Source organism: Clinocottus analis, unplaced genomic scaffold (assembly GCF_023055335.1).
Source record: "Clinocottus analis isolate CAN_PGR_092001 unplaced genomic scaffold, fCliAna1.0.p SCAF_22, whole genome shotgun sequence".
NCBI lineage: Eukaryota > Metazoa > Chordata > Actinopteri > Perciformes > Cottidae > Clinocottus > Clinocottus analis.
The window spans coordinates 8,987,936-9,008,035 of record NW_027175954.1 but is presented as its reverse complement, the minus strand read 5'-3'; the positions used below and the strand labels follow the sequence as shown (position 1 = coordinate 9,008,035).

The 20,100-nt window shown below is 44.3% G+C and overlaps 2 protein-coding genes across 8 annotated transcripts in view; both read left to right on the top strand.

Moving 5' to 3' along the window:
* LOC137793007 (axin-2-like) overlaps positions 1-17,422 on the top strand; it is a 71,860-nt gene extending 54,438 nt beyond the window's left edge. For 3 of the 7 annotated variants that reach the window (XM_068588891.1, XM_068588890.1, XM_068588892.1), the window contains 10 exons: positions 3,070-4,010; positions 6,523-6,663; positions 9,372-9,474; positions 11,333-11,473; positions 12,072-12,493; positions 12,597-12,746; positions 12,827-13,057; positions 13,229-13,333; positions 13,983-14,108; positions 16,614-17,422. In XM_068588891.1, the coding sequence (XP_068444992.1) occupies positions 3,181-4,010; positions 6,523-6,663; positions 9,372-9,474; positions 11,333-11,473; positions 12,072-12,493; positions 12,597-12,746; positions 12,827-13,057; positions 13,229-13,333; positions 13,983-14,108; positions 16,614-16,740 (2,376 nt within the window). In that variant the 5' untranslated portion in view covers positions 3,070-3,180 and the 3' untranslated portion in view covers positions 16,741-17,422. Of the gene's footprint in view, positions 1-1,119; positions 1,524-1,828; positions 1,962-1,981; positions 2,183-2,780; positions 2,801-3,069; positions 4,011-6,522; positions 6,664-9,371; positions 9,475-11,332; positions 11,474-12,071; positions 12,494-12,596; positions 12,747-12,826; positions 13,058-13,228; positions 13,334-13,982; positions 14,109-16,613 lie in introns of those variants that run through there. The other 4 variants (XM_068588894.1, XM_068588896.1, XM_068588893.1 and 1 more) reach the window with 4 other exon arrangements.
* Positions 1-20,100, top strand: part of ccdc40 (coiled-coil domain 40 molecular ruler complex subunit) — a 313,416-nt gene that overhangs the window by 205,030 nt on the left and 88,286 nt on the right. The gene's annotated exons all lie outside the window — the stretch shown is intronic.

Below are 20,100 nucleotides of genomic sequence, written 5' to 3'. Positions count from 1 at the left end.
TATAATGGCCTGGGGTCAGTTCATATTTGTACTCCATACCAAGTGGCCGAATGTCCAGATTTGGACTGATGGACAAAGATGCTGACACAACTCTGAATATACAAGGGAACTGCTACACAGCGTGCATATTCCTCTATGTATAACTCAAGATGAATGAATCACCACTTGAGGAACTCAGAGAAGTTGGATTTCATTAGTTCCCTTGTCCTGTACAATCATGAGAGTTTTGTGAATTTGAAGCGTCTGAGTTATATAATTATATTCTCCTTTAAAGTTGATTTTCAACATCAAAGGGACAATATAGCCTTTGAAGTACCATGGGATTGGATCACTGTCTAACCCACTCTTTAAGATTCTGTCACAATGACATTAGGGAAGTCATGTGAATTAAAAGACTGGAGAACAGCTCTTGCCTTTGCTCTCTGTCCAATTTCAATCAAAATGTCATGCTGTGCCATTTTCTCTGAATGTGGAACTGGCAAGTGTGTTAGGTTGACATCTTTGTGGCTAAAGCCTGTGACTAATATGTAAGTTTTTTGACAGTTACACTCTATAGGATTATAAAACCAGTGCTAAACCTTAAAGAAAATGTTTGAAATCATTGAGGGCATTGTGAAATTATATTTAAACACACATGTTTTACTGTCACTCCCCTTACTGGTGCTTTTGTTATTTAAATAAAATATTACTAAAGTTACATGAGGATAATACGCCCAAACTCGCTCTGCTTCGCTGTACAACAGGCGATACATACCAGAGTAAACCGTAAAAGTATTCATCATATTGGATTCTCATCAACTATGTGAACACACCACACTCCCTCCTGTCACTTTCGGCCAGAGGCAACAAAAGTATCGCTGTTGTTTGCTTTGTGTTTCTATTGAAACTTTTTGTAGTAACAGACGGACTGTAAGAATAATGCTATTGGCGCGGCAGATCACTTACTTCTGACGCTCCAAAGCCTCGGGGAGTTGGCTCGAGATTGCTTGTCTTTGATAAGGTCCTGGCATGCATGTAAATCCTTTCTCTGTCTTGTAAAGTTTATTACACGTTACTGAGCGTCTAAACGCGTGGGGTTTGCAAACGAGGAACAGTCGAGTGGACAAATGCTCTCTTTTGTAGCCGTTTCTCTTCGTTTATCTGTATCCCAGCTCGTTTTATTCTTGTTTTATTGCATTGGGTGGCGCGAAGATGAGCCGCTGTGTTTGTATGTATCTTCCGGGACCAGGCCAGCGGTTCGTTACTTTGAAGTCCACAGTTAAACCTTCAGCCCAGTTGGTTTAGAAACAGCCCCGAGGATTTATACCGCCTGCTGTATGACTTCTTGAAACACTACCTGGGGAGGAAAAGTCGAGGGCGAAACGTTTCTCTCTTTTTATTTGCAGCTGTATTAAAATCGCCCAGTGCGATATAGGACATTACGGGGCAGAGAACAACGCCGAAGCGGTTATAAGGCACAGCCTGTTGTTGGACTACTTTACTTTCACGTTTTCAAAAAGGGAGGCTACTCGGGTACATGGATGGTAAGTTGTCGAAAAGCTGTTCCACAGGCCCCCTCTCTTGGCCGCTTTGATGTGCTGCTGCTGAGCTTTGAAGTTGAGAAATGCGGGCTATGTTTCTTGTTTGTGGGCGAGAAATACGGTGAGATAGATAAGAAGCTTATGTGTGTGTATGTGTGTGTGTATGTGTGTGTGTGTGTGTGTGTGTGTGTGTGTGTGTGTGTGTGTGTGTGCCTGTGTGTGTGTGCCTGTGTGTGTGTGCGCGCGCGCCTGCGTGCGTATGAATGTGTAGCTCAGATAAAAACCGAATATTTGTCGGGTGGTGCGTCTTCTAGCTGGGGAAAAAAGTGGGATGTATTCTTCAATCGGAGCCCGGAGCCCCCCCTCCACCTTCTTTTTTACCTCCTCCAGATTTTGACACCCCCGATGATCTACATAGGGACTGAGCCTGCCTACTCTGAGGTCAGTTGTTGAATGGGACGGGGTACATCAAACTACAGCGCTTGTTTTGCAGCGACATAAGACACATGTGGCTCGACAAAGGCTTTAAATAGTCCTACGTCGCTTTTTGTTGTGCTGGATTACTGCTTGGAGAGTTTGGGACCGTATTAGTCTCTCCTGTACACGGAGTAATAGTTCAACTTTTTATCGGGTTTTACTCTGGCTGGATTTGCTCTGAGATGGTAGGTTGTTTTACGCACGCTTATTCAACATTCATCCGCTGGATCTTAAAAACGGCTGTATTACGCGGTAGAGCTACATTGCCCGGTGAGACTGCATGACATATTGTGGAGGATTTTCTATCGCAAACCACGTAGTTTATGTCCTATAAGCTGCCTATCGTTCAAGTTAGCAAGTCTCTGTAAATTTTGCGCAGAGACTCCGGTTAAAAACATTACGCTTCTATGTGACTTTTAATATACTGAGTATTTCTGCCGCGCTTATAGTTCAAACACGTTACGGGTGCTATGGCTTTAGTAATGTCCTGTAATAGCCGATCTCTGGTAGATTCAAGGCGATTGATCGCTTACATTCGCTAATGCTTACATTCAACGCATTAGCGACCGACTTTTCCCGCGGGGCTTTTTACCTCTCGCACATTACGTTAAAGGTCATTGTGATGCAGATCCGATGCATTTCCACTCGTCTGTACATTTCTGGGACGGTGAGGACAAGTGTGTGCTCCCAGTGAAAACGAGTCTGCGTGTGTGAGGCAGACAGGGTTGTGTACGTTCGTCCGAAACAGATTGGGAATTAATTGGAGTTGAAGCCTGTGACATGGACTCGTTAGGAAAACACGTGTAAGTCACAGTTGTGAGAATGCGGTTTTGGTGAAGGATAAGACTGTGTGAGATGATTACTCTTGTAAAATATATTTTGATGTGCACGTTGAGAATGTAGGTTGATCTCTCGTTTAGTTTATAAATAGACAAATGAAACGAAAAGAGCCTTTCATATTTCCTTTCTCTGTGAACTCGGCGAGGGGTTTTGAAAGGGACTGTTTACTTGATGTCTTTCTTTGAAGTTCAGCAGGATCTGGCTTTGATTAGATCAATACTTTGTGTTTCAGACTGAAGAGGAGCTGAGAAGATCCCCCGCTGCTTTTAGAGAGTGAGGAGGATTAGGCTGGAGCTCAGTGGAGGCACGACGGCACTCTCACACGGCAACCGGAGCTGGAGCCATGAGCAGGGCGCTTACGGAGCACATCAGCAGTAGCTTCCGAGAAGATGCTCCTCGTCCTCCGGTACCGGGGGAGGAGGGAGAGGCGTCATGCTACAACCCCAGCAGATCTGCCAAAATGAGAGCCCAAAGCAAGGTTAAAGATAGCCCCGTCGCCGCGCCTCCCGGCTCCACACCGCGGAGGAACGAGGATGGACTCGGGGAGCCAGAGGGCAGCGCGTCTCCGGACTCGCCCCTAGTCCGGTGGACAAAGTCTCTGCATTTTCTCCTGGGTGACCAAGACGGCGCTCACCTTTTTAGGACCTTTTTGGAGCGGGAGAATTGCGTGGACACTTTGGACTTTTGGTTCGCCTGCAACGGCTTCAGGCAAATGGACTTAAAGGATACCAAAACGTTGCGAGTTGCCAAAGTTATTTTCAAGCGGTACATCGAGAACAACAGCATTGTCGCCAAGCAGCTGAAACCCGCCACCAAGACCTTCATAAAGGATAGTATTAAGAAACAACAAATCGACTCTGCAATGTTTGACCAGGCACAGACGGAAATTCAGTCCAAGATGGAAGAGAACGCATACCAGATGTTTCTGACCTCTGACATATACCTCGAATACGTGCGCACGGGCTGCGAAAACGCGGCGTACATGAACCACGGCAGTCTCGGCAGCCTAAAGCTGATGTGCGGATACCTTCCTCCTCTCATAGAGGAAGAGGAGTGGAGTTGTAATGACCTGAAGGTAAAAACGTTAGGGTCTGTGGTTGGACTGTCTGCGAAAACCTTGAGGGCTACTGCTACCATCCGGACAGCAGCTGAAGTGCTGGAGAATAGTTGCAGGTAAGAGCAGTGTTCAGTGACAGCATGCATGCCTATGTTATTACATTTTAGCGAGCGTCTGTGTTTTTTAGCAGCCTTTTTCCTTGTGATTCCTTCATTAAGTAAACTACAGTGGATATGTGGCAGTTAGCACTTTTCACAAATGCGTAAGAGAGAGATATAAAGGCACTTGATCAAAGCGTCTCAGAGGAACATGTCTGTATATTTGGTGCCCTCCTGCCTTGCAGTTAGTCAAGGGGTTGGAGGGGTGGAGGGGCGGGGTGGGTAAAAAAACATCAATGGATCTGAGCCTTCCTTTTAAGTAAATGGTGTCTTGCAGGCAGCCCTCTGCTGGCTTGCCCAAGTTTCCTGTGCTTTGAAACCCTTCCTCCGGTTCAGGCACAAATTCAGACATCAAGCCTCATGTCTGTTCCAGCTACATGAAACAGTTTGATGCTATTGTAAAGTTATGCTGCTTTATTTGACTACAAAGCCATATACTTATTGTATACTATCACAAAATATATTTGACCTAAATAAATGCCAATAGCTACAGAATGAAGATAATTTAGTTCTCTAGTTGTAGTTCTTTTTTTGTTCTCTTGGTCAGAGATGAAAGCAGAACTGTTTCTAGAGAGCTCGTCCCACATATTGTCCAACAGCTGAAACCTTGTCAAGCCAAGAACATTTTCAGAAATTGGATTTTATGCACAAGCTTGCATCAAAGGGTACTTAAAAAGTTTTTCACTCAATTACTTTGACCGCACATCTGGACGCAGTTGTTACTTAGGAGTTAAACAATGTGTTGTTACTTTGGTTGGCTAGAAAAGGGCAGGTCATAGATAATCCATACTTTCCTTCTCAAGTTTACACTAAAGAGTTAGTGGAACTGGAAATTAAAATGTTTTTCCCATGAGTCAAAAAAAACCCTGAATTGACTAAGTCTAATAACGCAACTTAAACACTCCCTTGATAATTGTATCTTTCATGTGAGCAGATGTCAGATAACATCATAGCACAGTTACTCATTTTCTTCAAAGGGCCCATGTTGAGTTAGGAACCAATAAGCACAAGGTTTGTTGACATAGGAGCATCTCCTGGTTTCCTGGTGTGATCCCCCGCATTCTTGTTTTTTACTAAAAGAAAATTGGGAGGGAGAGAGCCCCCTCTTTCTCCTATCCGTCACTCGTACTCTCCCCCTTTTCCCCTTGCCCCTCACCATCTCTTTGGGTCAACCAATTTCCATCTCAAACATGTGGAACTAATTTTGCCACTGCACAGATTCCTTTTTTCCTCTCTTTTAAAAAAAACCCTCCAAAGCTCAACTCCAAAGTGATAGAAAAACACAACAACAAAACATCCTCATCTCGGTTCCGCAGCTTCAACCACCAATCCCCACTTTGCCATAGATTGTGTGTGCGTGTGTCTGTGTTTTTCTTCCTCATTTTCTCATTCAATCCAGCACTTTTATCTTTGCTTTTAAAAGAAAAAAGAAAATCTGTCTCACAGAGACTAAGCATGCTTTAGAGAGAGACAAGGAGAGACAAGAGGAGGGGAAGGGGGAAAGACAGGAAGGGGGGATCATGAAAGGGAAAAAAGAGATGGAGAAAGAGAGCAGGGAGTGGGGGGGTACAGAGAGCCCAGCTGTGCTAAATACCTGACTCTTTGCGCGGACCTTCCAAAGGTCAGGTTTGTGCTTGGGGCCTACGGCTTTAGTCATGCTGGGGTTCTCCTCTCAGCACTCCCGGCAGAAGGCATTCTCATAAAGAAAGGGGCCCTCCTTCCCCCTTTCCCTCTCTCCCTCCCTCTCTAAAGCTCAAGTTCCCCCTTCCTCTTCTTCCCTCCCTCTTCCTTGTCCACCCCCTTCACTACTGAAACAGGAATGCAACACAGCAGGAGAGAGTAGAAAGACAGAGAGAGAGAGACTTTAGAAAGGAAAGCAGGGTAAAGGAGGGGCCCCAGACTGGATGATAGAGAAAGGGAGAGATAGAAGTAAGCGAGTTTGGAGGAGAAAACACTCCAAGGAAAGAGAGAGTGGAGTTTTGAGAATGGGGAAAAGTGCATCAGTATGGGCCTGGCCCAAACAAAAGGGTGTGGAGATAGCACAAGAAAAGAAGAAGGGAAATGCTGTTGTTCATTCATACACAGGCAAGCTGCTCACTTCAGCTACTCCAACCTCCACGCCTCCACCCCCCCAAATATACAACCCCTGTCTGTGAGGGAGGAGGGACATGAAAGAGAGTCAAACTAAAAAGAGAACCCATACCTCCATCTCTAATATTGTTGTCACATACCTATGGCCCCAAAAGTTACACAAAAGTGACTTTAATTACAGAAATCTAAAGAAAACTTTAACAAAACAGCTCCAAGCTGTCATATTGTACTTTTAAGTTTGATGAAATGAATAACAGAAACAGGAAACACAAAGCAAATAAACTTTATCCAGCTGTCAAATCCCTCCACTGTCTTCATTGCACATTACCGCCTAAGGGGACATCACATTAAAACACATTTATTGATGTGTCTTTCGCAGGTCACACCGTCGAGGAGACCCAGCCAGCCCCTACTTTGTCAACTCCGGCTACATTTTTGCCCCCGCCACCAGTGCCAATGACAGCGAGATCTCCAGTGATGCTATGACAGACGATTCCATGTCCATGACGGACAGTAGTGTGTAAGTGTTTTTGTTGTTCTTATTGAAATTAAAAAAAAATAATTGCTCAGTTTTATTTCAACTCATGTAACAACTTTAAAGGTCTTATTCCCATTCAGTTGACCCAGGCCAAAGTTCTGAATTTGATTATTTTAATAGCATCTGAACATGCCTGGACCAAAGTTCAGTCAACACCTTTTCAGGAAAAAGTCTAGGGGTGTGAAGAAAACTATTTGGCCTTGTTGTCTAACAAAGTCAGCAATTTCTGAGGCCAGGGGACTGCACTGTTGGGAAATAATGGTCCGTAATGTATTTTAATTATCCTATATGGTTGACTCCAGGTAATTCTATTAATGTGTAGTTGTTACTGTGGCCTTCAGGGAGACAACTCTGGGAAAGTCATTATGTCTGAGGACCTTTTGAAGTTTATTCTGATGTGTTGCAGGCTGGAGAGAAGGGTGAAAAAAAAGGAAAACGTCTTGATGTGGGTGGGGGCGTTGCCTCATTTTCCTCAAAGTTGAAATGTATCTATCCCACCCACCCTTCTGCCACAACAGACTTGTTTTTTTCATATTATCTAATCGCTTTTTCCCTTTGAAGAGCTGGAGGAGAGGGGGAGGGAAATGGCCATTCGGGCCTCAAGACAAACTCATTGAAAAATGTTGGCACCAAATGAAAGGAGGCTTACTCACATGGTGGGTCGGTTTCCTGCCACTGGCCTCTGCGGCGTGCTGAGATCATGTGTCTGTGAGGCTTTCACAGGGGTTACTCATTTCTAGACCTTGGGACAAGGCATGAGGAACTCCCCGTGGCCAGACTAGGGCACCCCCAAAAAATATCACCTCACCCTTCCACAGCCTCTTTCCTCCACCCATCGGAGCCAATAGCAGGAGTGGTTGGGCTCGAAGTGCAAGGGAGTGAGAAAATAAAGTGCATGGAGTATAAAAGGCTTAACTGAATCGCTTTCAGCCTATTGTTAGGTGAGGGGAGCTTAGGGGGATAAGAGGGTGGCTGGCTGCTTTGAAAATGACTTGCACAACTGAATAGGAGATCCCCATAAAGTAAGGGCCCATGAAACCATGAAAGAGCCCACGGCTGTTTTCTCTTTCCCAACCTGGACAAAGCACCCAGTCGTCACATGGTTCGCCAGGGTGGAGACAGTTTGGATTGATAAAAACGTAGTTAGTGGTCGGGAAGTTGTGAGCTTTGGAAGGTTTTGCCGCGAGGTTTGGGGTTCTTGTTAGCGCTCAAGTTCCTCTGGGCTGTTGAGTTTTACTTTTGAAGAGTTTCCTGTGTTTCTTCCTGCCCCTTGAGGGATGATGGCTTGTAATCCCGAGGGGACAGTTTGTGGAGCATTGATTTTGGGAGTAGACCCCCACCTACAAGAAGCTTGCTGCAACACGGGTGATATCAGCAGCTTGGCGCCAGTATCTGATTCTTCCCGACGATGTCACTCTGAAATGCAGAACTTGTTTAGAGGAATACAAAAGAAAAATAGATTCACTCTTGAACAGCGTCATGTGTCAAATTCATATTCTTTTAATAGTTCCCACCAAGGTCTTTGGCACAGCGATCTCTCCTGCCCTTGTCCCCAGCTCTCGTTTCTCCGCATCTCAAACTGATTTTAATAATACAATGCTGCTTTGTCCTCTCTCATTCGAGGGAACACTTTGATTAGTGTGTCCTTTTACAGTGGTTAAAAGGCACAGTGCAAATTTGAATCTCATTTCCCAGATAAAGAACAAGAACAGGAGGATTTGGGAAGGGGGGTGGAAGAAGGGTTGGGGGGTGATTTTTTTCTCTTTTTGCTTATATCTTATTTATGGATTTACTTGGACGCTGGGGAATGCTGCTGCACCAACTTCAAACATTACCTTATCTTACAAACCAGCCTTTTGATGTTGCTGAGATCAGAGGCTCACAGCACAGTGCTTGCCAAACGAAGATGGCAGTGGGTGCATATGTGCATGAGTGTGAGATTTCAAAGAGGCAGCAGAAAAAGTAACGTTTGGGCTAGGTCAGACACTTCTAAGCAGCCAAAACGGCCAAGATAATTGGCCCAGCTTAAGTGGCAGCTGACTGGAAAAGCTAGCAGACACAGAATGAAAAATGGAGAATAAATGCTAAATTGTCCAGAGACTATTTGAATTCCGAGCTAAATCTCTATTTTTATATTAATTTATCAGAGCTACAAAGCTGTGAGAACTTGAGCAGCATTCACTCGGCTGTTGTAGTTTCCAATTCTAATCGCCTACTGAATTTAGCGCTAATTTGTCTGATTTTTAATCAACCAGTGTCAGAGTTGACAAGGACCGATGTAATCTTATCGGTGAGGCTCTTCTTTTGAAGTCCACAGTGGGATGTTTAACATATCTCTACCATTGTTCTGGTGTGTTTTGTTATGTGTGTTTTTGTTGCCTTGGCTTCAAGGGCTTCATGGCCTTTTGATTTAGATGTAATGTGCCTAGTGGGTGGTTATTGAGTGGTGTTGTGTCGGTCACTTCAATGATGAACTGTCTCCTAAGGGCTCTTTCTCCACAAAGATTGGCTAATGGTGCTAATCCACCAACAGTTGGTGTGGCGGTATTGTGGCCTGCATGATGAGTTGCGGTAAATTATGAAAACTAAAAAAACACAAGATGAATTGTAAATAGAAGGCATTTGAGTGGTCGTCTGCTGTCTTTTATATTTTAATTTTAACATGTAATATCTTTTTGTTTTTTTAACAGAGATGGAATCCCTCCATATAAGCTGGGCACGAAGAAGCAACTCCAGCGAGAGATCATTCGCAGTGTCAAGATCAATGGCCAAATAACGCTACCCCACTTTCCTGTAAGTCCTACTTCCTTAAGTTCTACTTCCTGTCTCAGTGTTTCCTTTTTTGCTAACTGCTAAGCTCAAACTTTTACACACTGACAGACAACTGGGTCCTGATTCCCTCAGGGAGTTGTGCTTTATTTTATTTTTTTCAGAGCTCATGTTGTGACAGAATACTATATTTCATTCCCCAGCTCATTTTCATATAAAAGCCAGGGTAAATGAAAGGCAGGATTTGCATACCACTTCACTTCTTCTGCTGCTGTTTCAAACCCCCTTCTCCCCCTTTCCCAGAAACTTCTGTAGGGCTGTAAATTTAAACTTGCGTTGTCGTCTTTGTATTCCGTCTCAGTTACTGTAGTATGTTGCTGAGCGTCATAGCTTCATGTGTTTTATGCGTCCATGATAGCTGTGGTTATAGCAGAGGCAATAATTGATACAGTGTTAATGGTAAATACTATATTTAACATTAAGATTACTCTTTGAACTGACTGAAACTACAGTTTACATCCTATCAGATGAATAGGAATCACCATTCAATTACACTTTCGTCTACTCCCACCCCGATATCTGGTCCCATTAGTATTTAGGTCATACGGCGTATGTGCTCTGAATTCAGGATTTTGTTGACCTGCTGAAACTGTTGTGGGAAGGTTTAAATAACTAGGTTACAACAGATTAACACAGGTTAGGAGGCGGGTCTGTTTAAGGCAAAAAAAGATAAACACAGGTATGTGTATATGGAAGTATATTGTGTATTGTGTGCTTGCAATTGGAAGAGTCTGTTCTGCCATTTTTCTCTCTTTCTCTCTTTCTTTTCTCTCTCAATCTCTCTCTCTTTTCCTTTCCCACTTGCACTCCTTTAATGTCTCCCTCCTGATTTGGAGATGGCTCTGTCTCCCATGATGCACCAGCCCCAGGCAGCGGGGGCCCCGTGCAGGGCTGACGCTCCTTTGCCAGCAGCTCTGCTTGCCTTTCTTCTTCTTCCCTTCATCGTGTCTACAAAGAGATGAGAGGAACAACAAAAAAAGAGTCAAAATCAAGAAAGCCAGTGTGCCAAATAACAAAAAAGTAAGAAAAGGAGAGAGAGAGAGAAGCCGGTGCATATAGTTAAAGAAAAAGGAGGATATTGTGACTAGAGTACCTCTGAGCTGCCCTGCATGCAGCCGGGAAATAAATTACTACTTCCCCTCAGATCTTCCCAGTATTTGACTCCTCTATCCTCTCTCCCTCTTCTCCCTCTTTTCCCTTCTTCTTCTCTCTCTCTCTCTCTTTCTCTTTCTCTCTCTGCCACCATTGCAACTTCACTAATGCACATCTCAATCCTCTCCCTTTTTTTCATGCTGTTAATTTTGTCCCCCTCTCCCTTTTTTATTCCCCTCTCCTCTCCTCCTCTCTTCTCTGTCGATATCTGGCTTTTATTCGGAGATTTAAAGCTGCGTGTCCCTCCCACCCCTAGTGTGCGTTTGATGTTTGACAAGGGCCCTTTGAAGTTCGCTGACTTCAGAGGCTGCCTAGCTGATGGCTTGGTTGGGCTACAGAGGGTGCAGGCAGGGGGCCTCCCCTCCGAGCGAGACCAACTGCTACCCTGCCATCGCTACACCCTTCTCTCCTCCTCACCCACCAGCCTGGCACTGCCAAGGGCACTGGGTATGAGAAGATCTGGGGAGGTATGGGCGGTAGAGAAGGTTCAGGTTAGCTCGAGGGCAAGGGCATCTGGATTAGGCCTGTTGGAACAGTAGCAGGCTTTTTGGAATGAGCTAGGATGGTGGATTAGTGCAACATATTGCATCTGTCCAAAAACACTATGCGGTTACACGTGTATGCATACACACATTAAATTGTCCTTCCCCCTGTGTTGTTTATTCTGCAGAGGACACATCGGCTACCTAAGGAGATGACCCCCGTTGAGCCTTCAGCCTTTGCTGCCCAGCTCATATTGCGGCTGGAGAAGCTGAAGCGAGAGCAGGACACCATGAGCTCGTTGGAGGAGAGGCTGCAGCAGATCCAGGAGGTACGAGCGCACACAAACCTGTTCTCAACAACCTGACACTTCCACCAATATTAAGCATGGCTCCCGCTTAGAAATTTGAACTTGTATTCAAGTTAACTCTGTACGATGGTTCCATATTGCACTACAAAAGCCTTTATGCCAGCTTCAGTATGTCGAAGAACAGGAGAAGGACCAAGGGATTTGAAAGTCTGTCTTGGTTTAGCGACTTCTTCCCTTTTCCTCTCAGCCCTCCACTCCTTCATCTGGAGGAACTTTCAAACTTATGTTTCTAGACACACTTGAAGCTCCTTCAAATAGTTAGCACTTAGATACTCTCCAGTGGCACGTTTGCTGAGTATGTGTAGTGCCAGTCTCTTTGTGCAGCACAGGCACACTCTGCATTATAGATGAAGCGCACCCAAAGCCTGTTAGCGAAGATAACAGTGCGGCAAAAAGGAAACTCAAATCAAGTTATCCCACGTTTGCTCTCACTGACTTCACAGGACGATAGATATAAGTTGGTGTAAGTTGAGACATAAATTCCTCTGCTTGCTGCCTTTCCCAATTGCAATTTTTCTCAATTGGCATAACTTTTTTACTCTTTTCTTTGCCTGTCTAGGAGGAGGAAAGGGAGGAGAGCGTTGACCTCACCAGCAGCACCTCCCTCCATCACCCTCTCCTCCCATCTGGCAGCCAATGCGAGGAAGACCCCCAGGCTATACTGGACGAGCACCTATCCCGTGTCCTGAAGACACCTGGCTGCCAGTCACCAGGTGTGCTTCGGCACTCCCCGCGCTCACGCTCCCCAGATCGGACAAATGCTTTGGTGTCCTCTGGCCACGGGCCCTTTTTTGGTGCTTATCCCGGGGCCGCCAAGGTTCTGTTGACAGGCAAGCAGTCCACGAAGCACATCCACCACCACTACATTCACCACCACCATGCTGGCCTCAAGACCAAGGAGCAGATTGAGGCCGAGGCGGCTCAGCGCGTGCAGTGCCTCTGCCCTCCAGGGGGCGCCAATTATTCCGACTTCACTCCTGCGTGAGTGTAACTTCTAAACTCTGCTGAGACTCGTTAACTTTGTACATCAGCCCCTAGTACCATATATTTTTAAAATGGTCCTAATGTCTTCTTCTTCCTCCAGTCGCTGCAGCACTTTGTCCAAACGACCAGTCAAAGCCATCGACGAGGGCGTGTCTTCGCCACGTCTTCCCTTAGATGCCACCGACCGCTCTCAGAATGTTTGGCAGTGGATCCTTGAGAGTGAGAGGCAGGGCAAGCACAAGCCACACAGGTAAGTTTCGGTCACGAGTCGCCACATCATCATTTGTGTCTCGAGTTCCCAGCTCATGTTGACAATTTCTTTCCTAACAGCACTCAAGCCCTAAAAAAGTCCAACCTTGACTCCAAGACTCTGCCCGATCGGACTCCCTCCTCTTGGGGTGGAGGCGGCATTGGCAGTGGGGCTCACCTCCGCGGCCACCACCCCGGCCACCCGTTTATCCAGGACCCGGCCATGCCACCCTTACCCCCACCCAACACCCTGGCACAGCTTGAGGAGGCCTGCCGCAGACTCGAAGAAGTCTCCAAGCCACCGAAACAAAGGTACACACAGATTTACACATAAAACCAAAACTGCCAACATATTCTTCATCTTTCAAATTTTATTAACCACATTTATAATAAACTGTTTTGCATAGTCCAGTCCTGTGGTTTCCCTTCACATTGAGGTAATTATTCATTTGTCAATAATTCCTGCTTTTTTTTTTTTTACAGGCATTCAACAGGAGCCAGCAGCCTTCAAAAAGACAGGAGCCATCCAGCAGCAGCCTTCCCCACTGGAGGTAGCCCGCTAGCAAGCCCCGGACCACAAGCAGACGAGTAGGGGTCTTTTTTATACCTTAACTTTTCTTAATTTCTTTCTCAATCGCTTTCTAGCTATTTAGCTTTCCACATTTTATTTCTAATGCACTTAAACACTTTTGAGGTTTTCCTCTTTCTCTCTGAGCTGGTGTTTTCACCCTCTTCCTCACAGATTTTCTTGCTCTCCCTTTTTAAAGAGAGATGTTGTGAGTCAGCATAGCTATGTCTTTGAACTCCTCTTCTTCTGCTTTTTAATCATTTAAGATTAAACATGCTTTAATATGGATTTCTAACTACCCACCCGTCTCCCAACACACACACACCCACAGACCCCCCCCACCCTCACACACACACACACACCCACACACTCACTCACACACTCACTCACCACTGGAACCCAACAAAGATGTGTTAAGTAGCCCCTGGTAACTCACATTTATCTGGCCCCTTTGTACATTGGTTGGTGAATGGGTTGAGTGTTTGATGATAAGCTACAGCCACCTGACAGTGAGGCCTCTTTTGGTTTTAATTGTTTGACCCCTTGGGTGAGCCAGCTGTCTGTTGGCGTCCTTAATTAATTATACTCCAATGATTCTTTGTCTACATTCAACAATCTGATTCCTTCAAGTGCAGCTGTTTAAAACCAGTTTTCCGTTTGCATTTTCAGGTCTAAAGAGCTAATGGTCACCTATTTCTTCTGCGGTGAGGAGATTCCTTATCGCAGCATGATGAAGACCCACTGCCTCACCCTGGGACATTTCAAGGAACAGCTTAGCAAGAAAGGCAACTACCGGTAATTATCAATCAATGACGGCACACAAATCACAGTACTGGCTCATACTCGGGTGGATGTGTACTCACACCTGTATGAATGAGGGTGGTGGTGAAGCAGGATGACTTATCTGCATATTTATGTGCATTTGTTATTTTACTTGTATTTGCTTGTCTGCCAAGTGTGAAATACTGGAGCCTGATAGTTGAAAAGAAACTGGGCTGATCCGCTATATTCAGCGCTTACAAAGAGAGGGGGAGAGGAGGGGGTTTGGAGCAATTTTTTTCCCACATCTGGTACTGATTTCCACGGTAAGGCAGCCTTAATAAATATGGCTTTGAAGACCGGGACATTTTATTTTGTGTACAAAGACCATTGCGAGGCCTTTAAATTCCTCCTCCACACTATTGCATCAGGCATTAAAATCAAATGCCGCAAGCACCATCTTCTGTTAATGACTGATTGCAGTTAACAAAGCAAAAATACCTCCTGTTAATGCCAGAAGATGAGGGGGAATTCATAAGCAAAGTAAGGACTTAGTAAGTGATTTAAAACACAACATAGCATTTAATTCAGGACTTGCAGGCTTTTTTAGTGACGGTTCCAGTACTGCATAGGTTGTATGCCCCTGAAAAGACACAACGCCTGTCTACCCATGACATCAGCATAAGGTTACAGCCACATCTGCTTGTTAGGCAAGAGAGAAGGCCTGCAAACAAGTCATTGCACTGCTGCTATCCCATAACTCTTCGGCAAGCGAATGAGAAGAGGGAGGTGGGGATGAAGCGTCTGGCTTCAATGGCAGCAGAATGTGTGGAGTTGGTTAATTTGGACATGGCAGCAGTACAGTTGAGAACAGTACGCTGCAACTCTGCCAGACAATATTAGTGCCAGATGTTGCAAAGAGAGAAAAATCCTGCCACATAAAACATGTTCCAATAGTAAGACTCCTTCTGTCACTCTCTGTCTCACTCTCTGAAACAAAGTGATGACTTTGAACTATTTGTGAGTTAAAATGTAGCATTCTCTTCTGAGAATGCTACAAAAATCCAGCCAATTAAACTGAGAAGGGTAATGCATTTATTTAATGAAGATGAAAAGGCTAAATCCAAAGCTTTTCTCTGTTGTAGAAGCTTTGCTGAAATGCCGTATCATAAAACAAAGACATCACCCTTCTGTCACATTGCTGCACACTTGAGTAGAAAGTCTTGCAGCTGTGGGAATGCAACCTCCTTCATTTGTGTGAAATCACAATCAACATGGCAAATAAAACTGTATGTGTACGTTTTTGTACGCCCCTCCTTGCATGTGTTGTCTGAATGACTCTAAGCTGAGCGATTGCTCATAAAACAGCTTTTATATTCTCCCCTTTTTCTTTTCTTTTTTTTTTTTTGTATTCTGAACGCAGGCACACTTGGGCAAAATGAGGCATTTTTCCATTACAAAGCTTATCATTAAATCCCCTCCCGCTGATCTTTTGCTGGGTTGAAAGTAGAGAGGAGAAATCATTAGGAGCTCCAGGAGACTTCACAGTCACTGGGACCAAGCTAACCCTGGGAGTTATCTCTGCTTGAGAGAAGAAGAAGAGTGGGCTAGCTATGTGACCTGCGACCTCTAGGAGACTGTCTGAGCGGTCACCCCCCTCCCAGTGTAAAGCCCCTCAGGCTCGGCCCACATCCAACCTATCACACCCACTCATCGAGCCAGAGAAGGCCTGCGCTCCGATTCCCCCCGCTTTCTTACCTTCCCGCTCCCTCTTTTTCCCTCTGTTCTCCGCTGGTGATCGGAAAGCTGCCCGAAGTGTGTGTGTCTGTGATGGCGAGTGTGGATAAGAGAGAAACATAGGGTGTGTTTATGTGCAAGCAGCGGACTGTGTTCTTGCAGTCACAGGCAGACTCTCAGGCACCTGAAATGCCAACCTGTGTGACAGAAAGGCTCTTCATTTGACAGCCAGCCCAATTAGAAGCCACAGAGACACAGAACGGGATGGGGTCAATGCTGAAGAGAGAGAGGAGGGGCGGTAAAGACAGCCTCTAATTAACGCTTCAACTTTAATAAGACCTTGCACGACAGATAGGTATCTGTAGAATGGTCAGCAGTGGATGAGGAGACAAGCGCACATGGATGAACACACAAACGGGCTGTTTCCAGCAGCTGGAATTATCACAGGGAGTGTTTAAACGGAGGGTTCAGCTCTGTTTGTGCAGCGGTGTGATGTGGAGTCAGGCTCTGCCTTTGAAGTGTGCAAGGATGGCATTGAAGGTTGTGACTAAGTTATTTTGCGCAGGATCCATTTCTGGCTCTCAGAGTGTGTTTGTTTGTGTTTGATTTGGACTAAAGGGAGTTGTGCGTGAGCATGTAAATGGAAGTAGTTGTGTAGGTGCCTCAAAGCGGTTTAAAACACGATGAAATGCATCAGATGCACTCCTGCTGCCACTGTCAGTTTTCATTTGAGTTCAATTTGAGTTTGTTTTTTTTTCACTTTCGCCTCAACAGTTTCTCATGGCCTCTCTCTTTGTTTTTCAGGTACTACTTCAAGAAAGCCAGTGATGAGTTTGAGTGCGGTGCCGTGTTCGAGGAGGTGTGGGAGGACGCCAGTGTGTTGCCCATGTATGAGTGCAAAGTCCTGGGCAAGGTGGAGAGGATGGACTAGAAGCCACTTTGTTGCCAACCAGCCAACGCTCTTCCTCGCCCAACCAAAAGCTAAACTGTCCCTAAAAGAATTGAGCAAGAGACTCTCTGTAATTAACAAAAAATACTCCTTTTTTTTCTTCTTCTATTTCTTAATATTAAGCTAAACAGAGTTAATATATCCAGCACAAGAGGAGTGTTTGAAGGAAGACGAGCCAATGAAGTATGTGGAACCCAGAGGAGGTGCCGCCCCTCCCTGACTTTATCAACCAATCAGCCTTAGAAACACAAGGGAATGACACGAGAGACTTTAAAAGACCAATACAAGGATGATGATGATGATGATGAAGATGATTGGAGGCCAGTGGGGGGGTGACCCCGCCTCTTCTTGAATATAACCACTGAAGATATAGATGACTGTTTTGTTGTGATGTGATGAGAGACTGATGGTGCGTTTACGCCAAGTGCAACGGACTAGCAGGTGCTGAAGACACAGTGCCACCAACCTGCTCTTATCGCTACGCTCCAACATCGTTACAAAAACGTCTGTACATGTGCATATACATACATGCATATATGTATATATACATGTATTATTTATATAGATGCTTTTTGTCTTGAGTTGAACGTTTTTAAGTATTTATTGAAAAAAAACAACCCACTCTTTACCCTGTTTTTAAAAACCTGTCGCCCCCCTCCCACCCTCCCTATTCCAGCCAATGGGCAAGCTGCTTTGAATGTTGGGAGAATACTGTGGTGATATTGTTATGTGTTTGTTTTTGTCTGTTTTTACTTTACACAAAGGATGTGACACTAGCCTAGCACCTCCCATAGCCTTGTAGCCCTGTCTGATCCAAACTAACAACCTTAGCAGTGGTCTTGTCTAAGGGGCACTCTCTCCTCAATTCTAATGGTCAATCCCAGTCTTATATGCTGCTGATAATTTGTAATGTTTGTCACACTAGTATTTCCTCTCCCTCGTTCTCCCCCTCCCTCTCTTTCAGTCCTTTCAGTCCGGCGACAGAGCTCAATCTTTTTTGTTGTGCCTTTGTTTGTAAACCAGGCATTGCACAAGGGCAGGGGGTAAAACAGTTGCAGATACACACAGAGAGGAGACCTGGAGCACAAGCTGTACCATCTAATAATGGCAGTGTTTACAGCCCGCACACTAAAATAACTTGTGCTAACGAGAACAAGTTTGGGTCACTGAGAATGGCTTCTCGAAGGAAGTCAGCTAATGTGTCAAAAAACACAAAAAGAAGAAGAAAACATCTGAACATTGAAGAATTCAATTGCTCCAATATCCTATGAATGTTGTTACAGTAACATCGTGTATAGCAGAGCTCCTGTATACATTGTAATTATGCATTCTGAAGTATGGATACTGACATGTGACACACACAGAGTACACACACATACACAAACAGTACACACACAGTATCTCTGGTGTTTTATGAGTACAGCACCTGTGCCTACATGGATGCCATACCATGTGCTACCCTGTTTCAGGGTTTTAATATATATCCCTTGGTTTTCAGAAGGGTTTTATGTTGAAAAGATATTTTTATGCTTTTAATAATATCCTGTAATCATGTTATTTTGTTTTGTTTTTACACCACAGCCTTTTTTTGTTTCATTATATCTAAACTGTAAATTATACATTATATAAAGAGTTTCATTTAAAGATTTACATGGACCTATAATTATTGTAATTATTGAGAGATGTAGCCTTTATTAAAGTTTTATATTTTTCAAATGAAAGCTGTTGTGCCTGGATGTGCTTCTTTCATGATGGTCCAGAATAACCTGTGAATCGCTTTCACCGCACTACTAATAACATTACATTCAGCTGACTTACATTTTATACACTGAACCTCAATCATGTTGTTAAACACACAATGTTCTTGACATTGAATCTTGTTCGCACAACGTTAGCTTTATGCTAGCGCTAAACCAATCACAGTTGAGCAGGACTTTATCTCCTGTTGCCAACTCGTATCTAAGGTTCGTCCTATTTACTGGAGTAGTGACCAACGTTTTCATAGCATGCAAACCTTTTGGGATGGGAATGATTGGTCCAGGTATTAAACCTCCAGGTGTTACAAGGGAATGTGAAATGCTTTGATGGCAAAATGCATGAAAACCTACACATATGGTCATAATTCTTCTTTTATTTGGCAAGTGACCATATAATCCTTATATGCTGCCAAGATGATTGGTGTCATGAGGTGTCTGCAGGGAGGGTGTTGTCGTAGCTTACTTTATGCATGAGAATCAAAATTATGCAATTATTAAAAAGAACATCAATGAAATACTATAAACAAATGGCCATGTTGTCAGGCCGAGTGCACCCAAAGAGCATCTGAGTGGGCACCATTCCTTTATCTCTACTATCTGTTGCAACCCTCCAGCCATCCCGGTCACATGTGCCACACCAACTGTTGTTCCTCACCGTTGTCCTCCATAGCGCTCTGCTCGTAGCGGCGGGGATTCTGCAGAGCACTTCCACACTTCAAAACCCGATTTGAGCTGGACTGCGACGCATCCGTAGAAATCCATTTCATACCATGAAAATGTGGTTTGGATCAGAATTTCAGAAATCTCGTCGGTTATTTTTGCCGTCCAGACTTGCAGAATTGATTGTATCCAGACTAAAGCAGTCTGGCATCAGGTTTGGGTCCTGAAAATAATTCTGTAAAAGCCATAGAAACAAATGGAATAATTGATAAAAAACAATCAAAAACATCAATATCAACTGTTTAATTGTAAATGCAACACAACAGCTAAAGTATAAGAAATATGGAATAGTGAAAATCACACCAAGCTTCAGTGATAGCCTATGTATTGCAAATGACAGACTTTGCTAAGCAGGGCAGTAAGTAACCTGTTGTTCAATACTCACATTAATTCTTCTCGACAGTTATGTGCTTTCTGTATAACCTCCACGTCTTTCTCAGTAATGAAGAACATAACATGTGAGCGGTACAGTACTGCAGTGTTCTGATCAGACCACAACGCAGATTGAAGGCGGAGAGGTGATTCTTCATTCGAACCAAATGATTCATGAAAGTGTTGTGGTCGCATCCCACAGTCAGATTTTACACAACCTTAAAAAGGGGAAAATATTTGAAGTTTAAATTTGTGAATGTAAGTTGTTAATTCATTGCGTAATCAGATAATCACTTAAAGCCTGCAACCTTTTGATGCGTTACAGTCCCTCAATGGTTAAATGTGCGCCTTCAGTATTCAGCACTGTTTACAGCATTCAAATGGGAGACATTTAGCATGGAAATGGGGGCATCGGCTAATTGCTCCTAATAAAGAGCAATGAGGACCAGTGCATAATCTCTGACAGTCAACACAAACATTAATGAAGCACCCT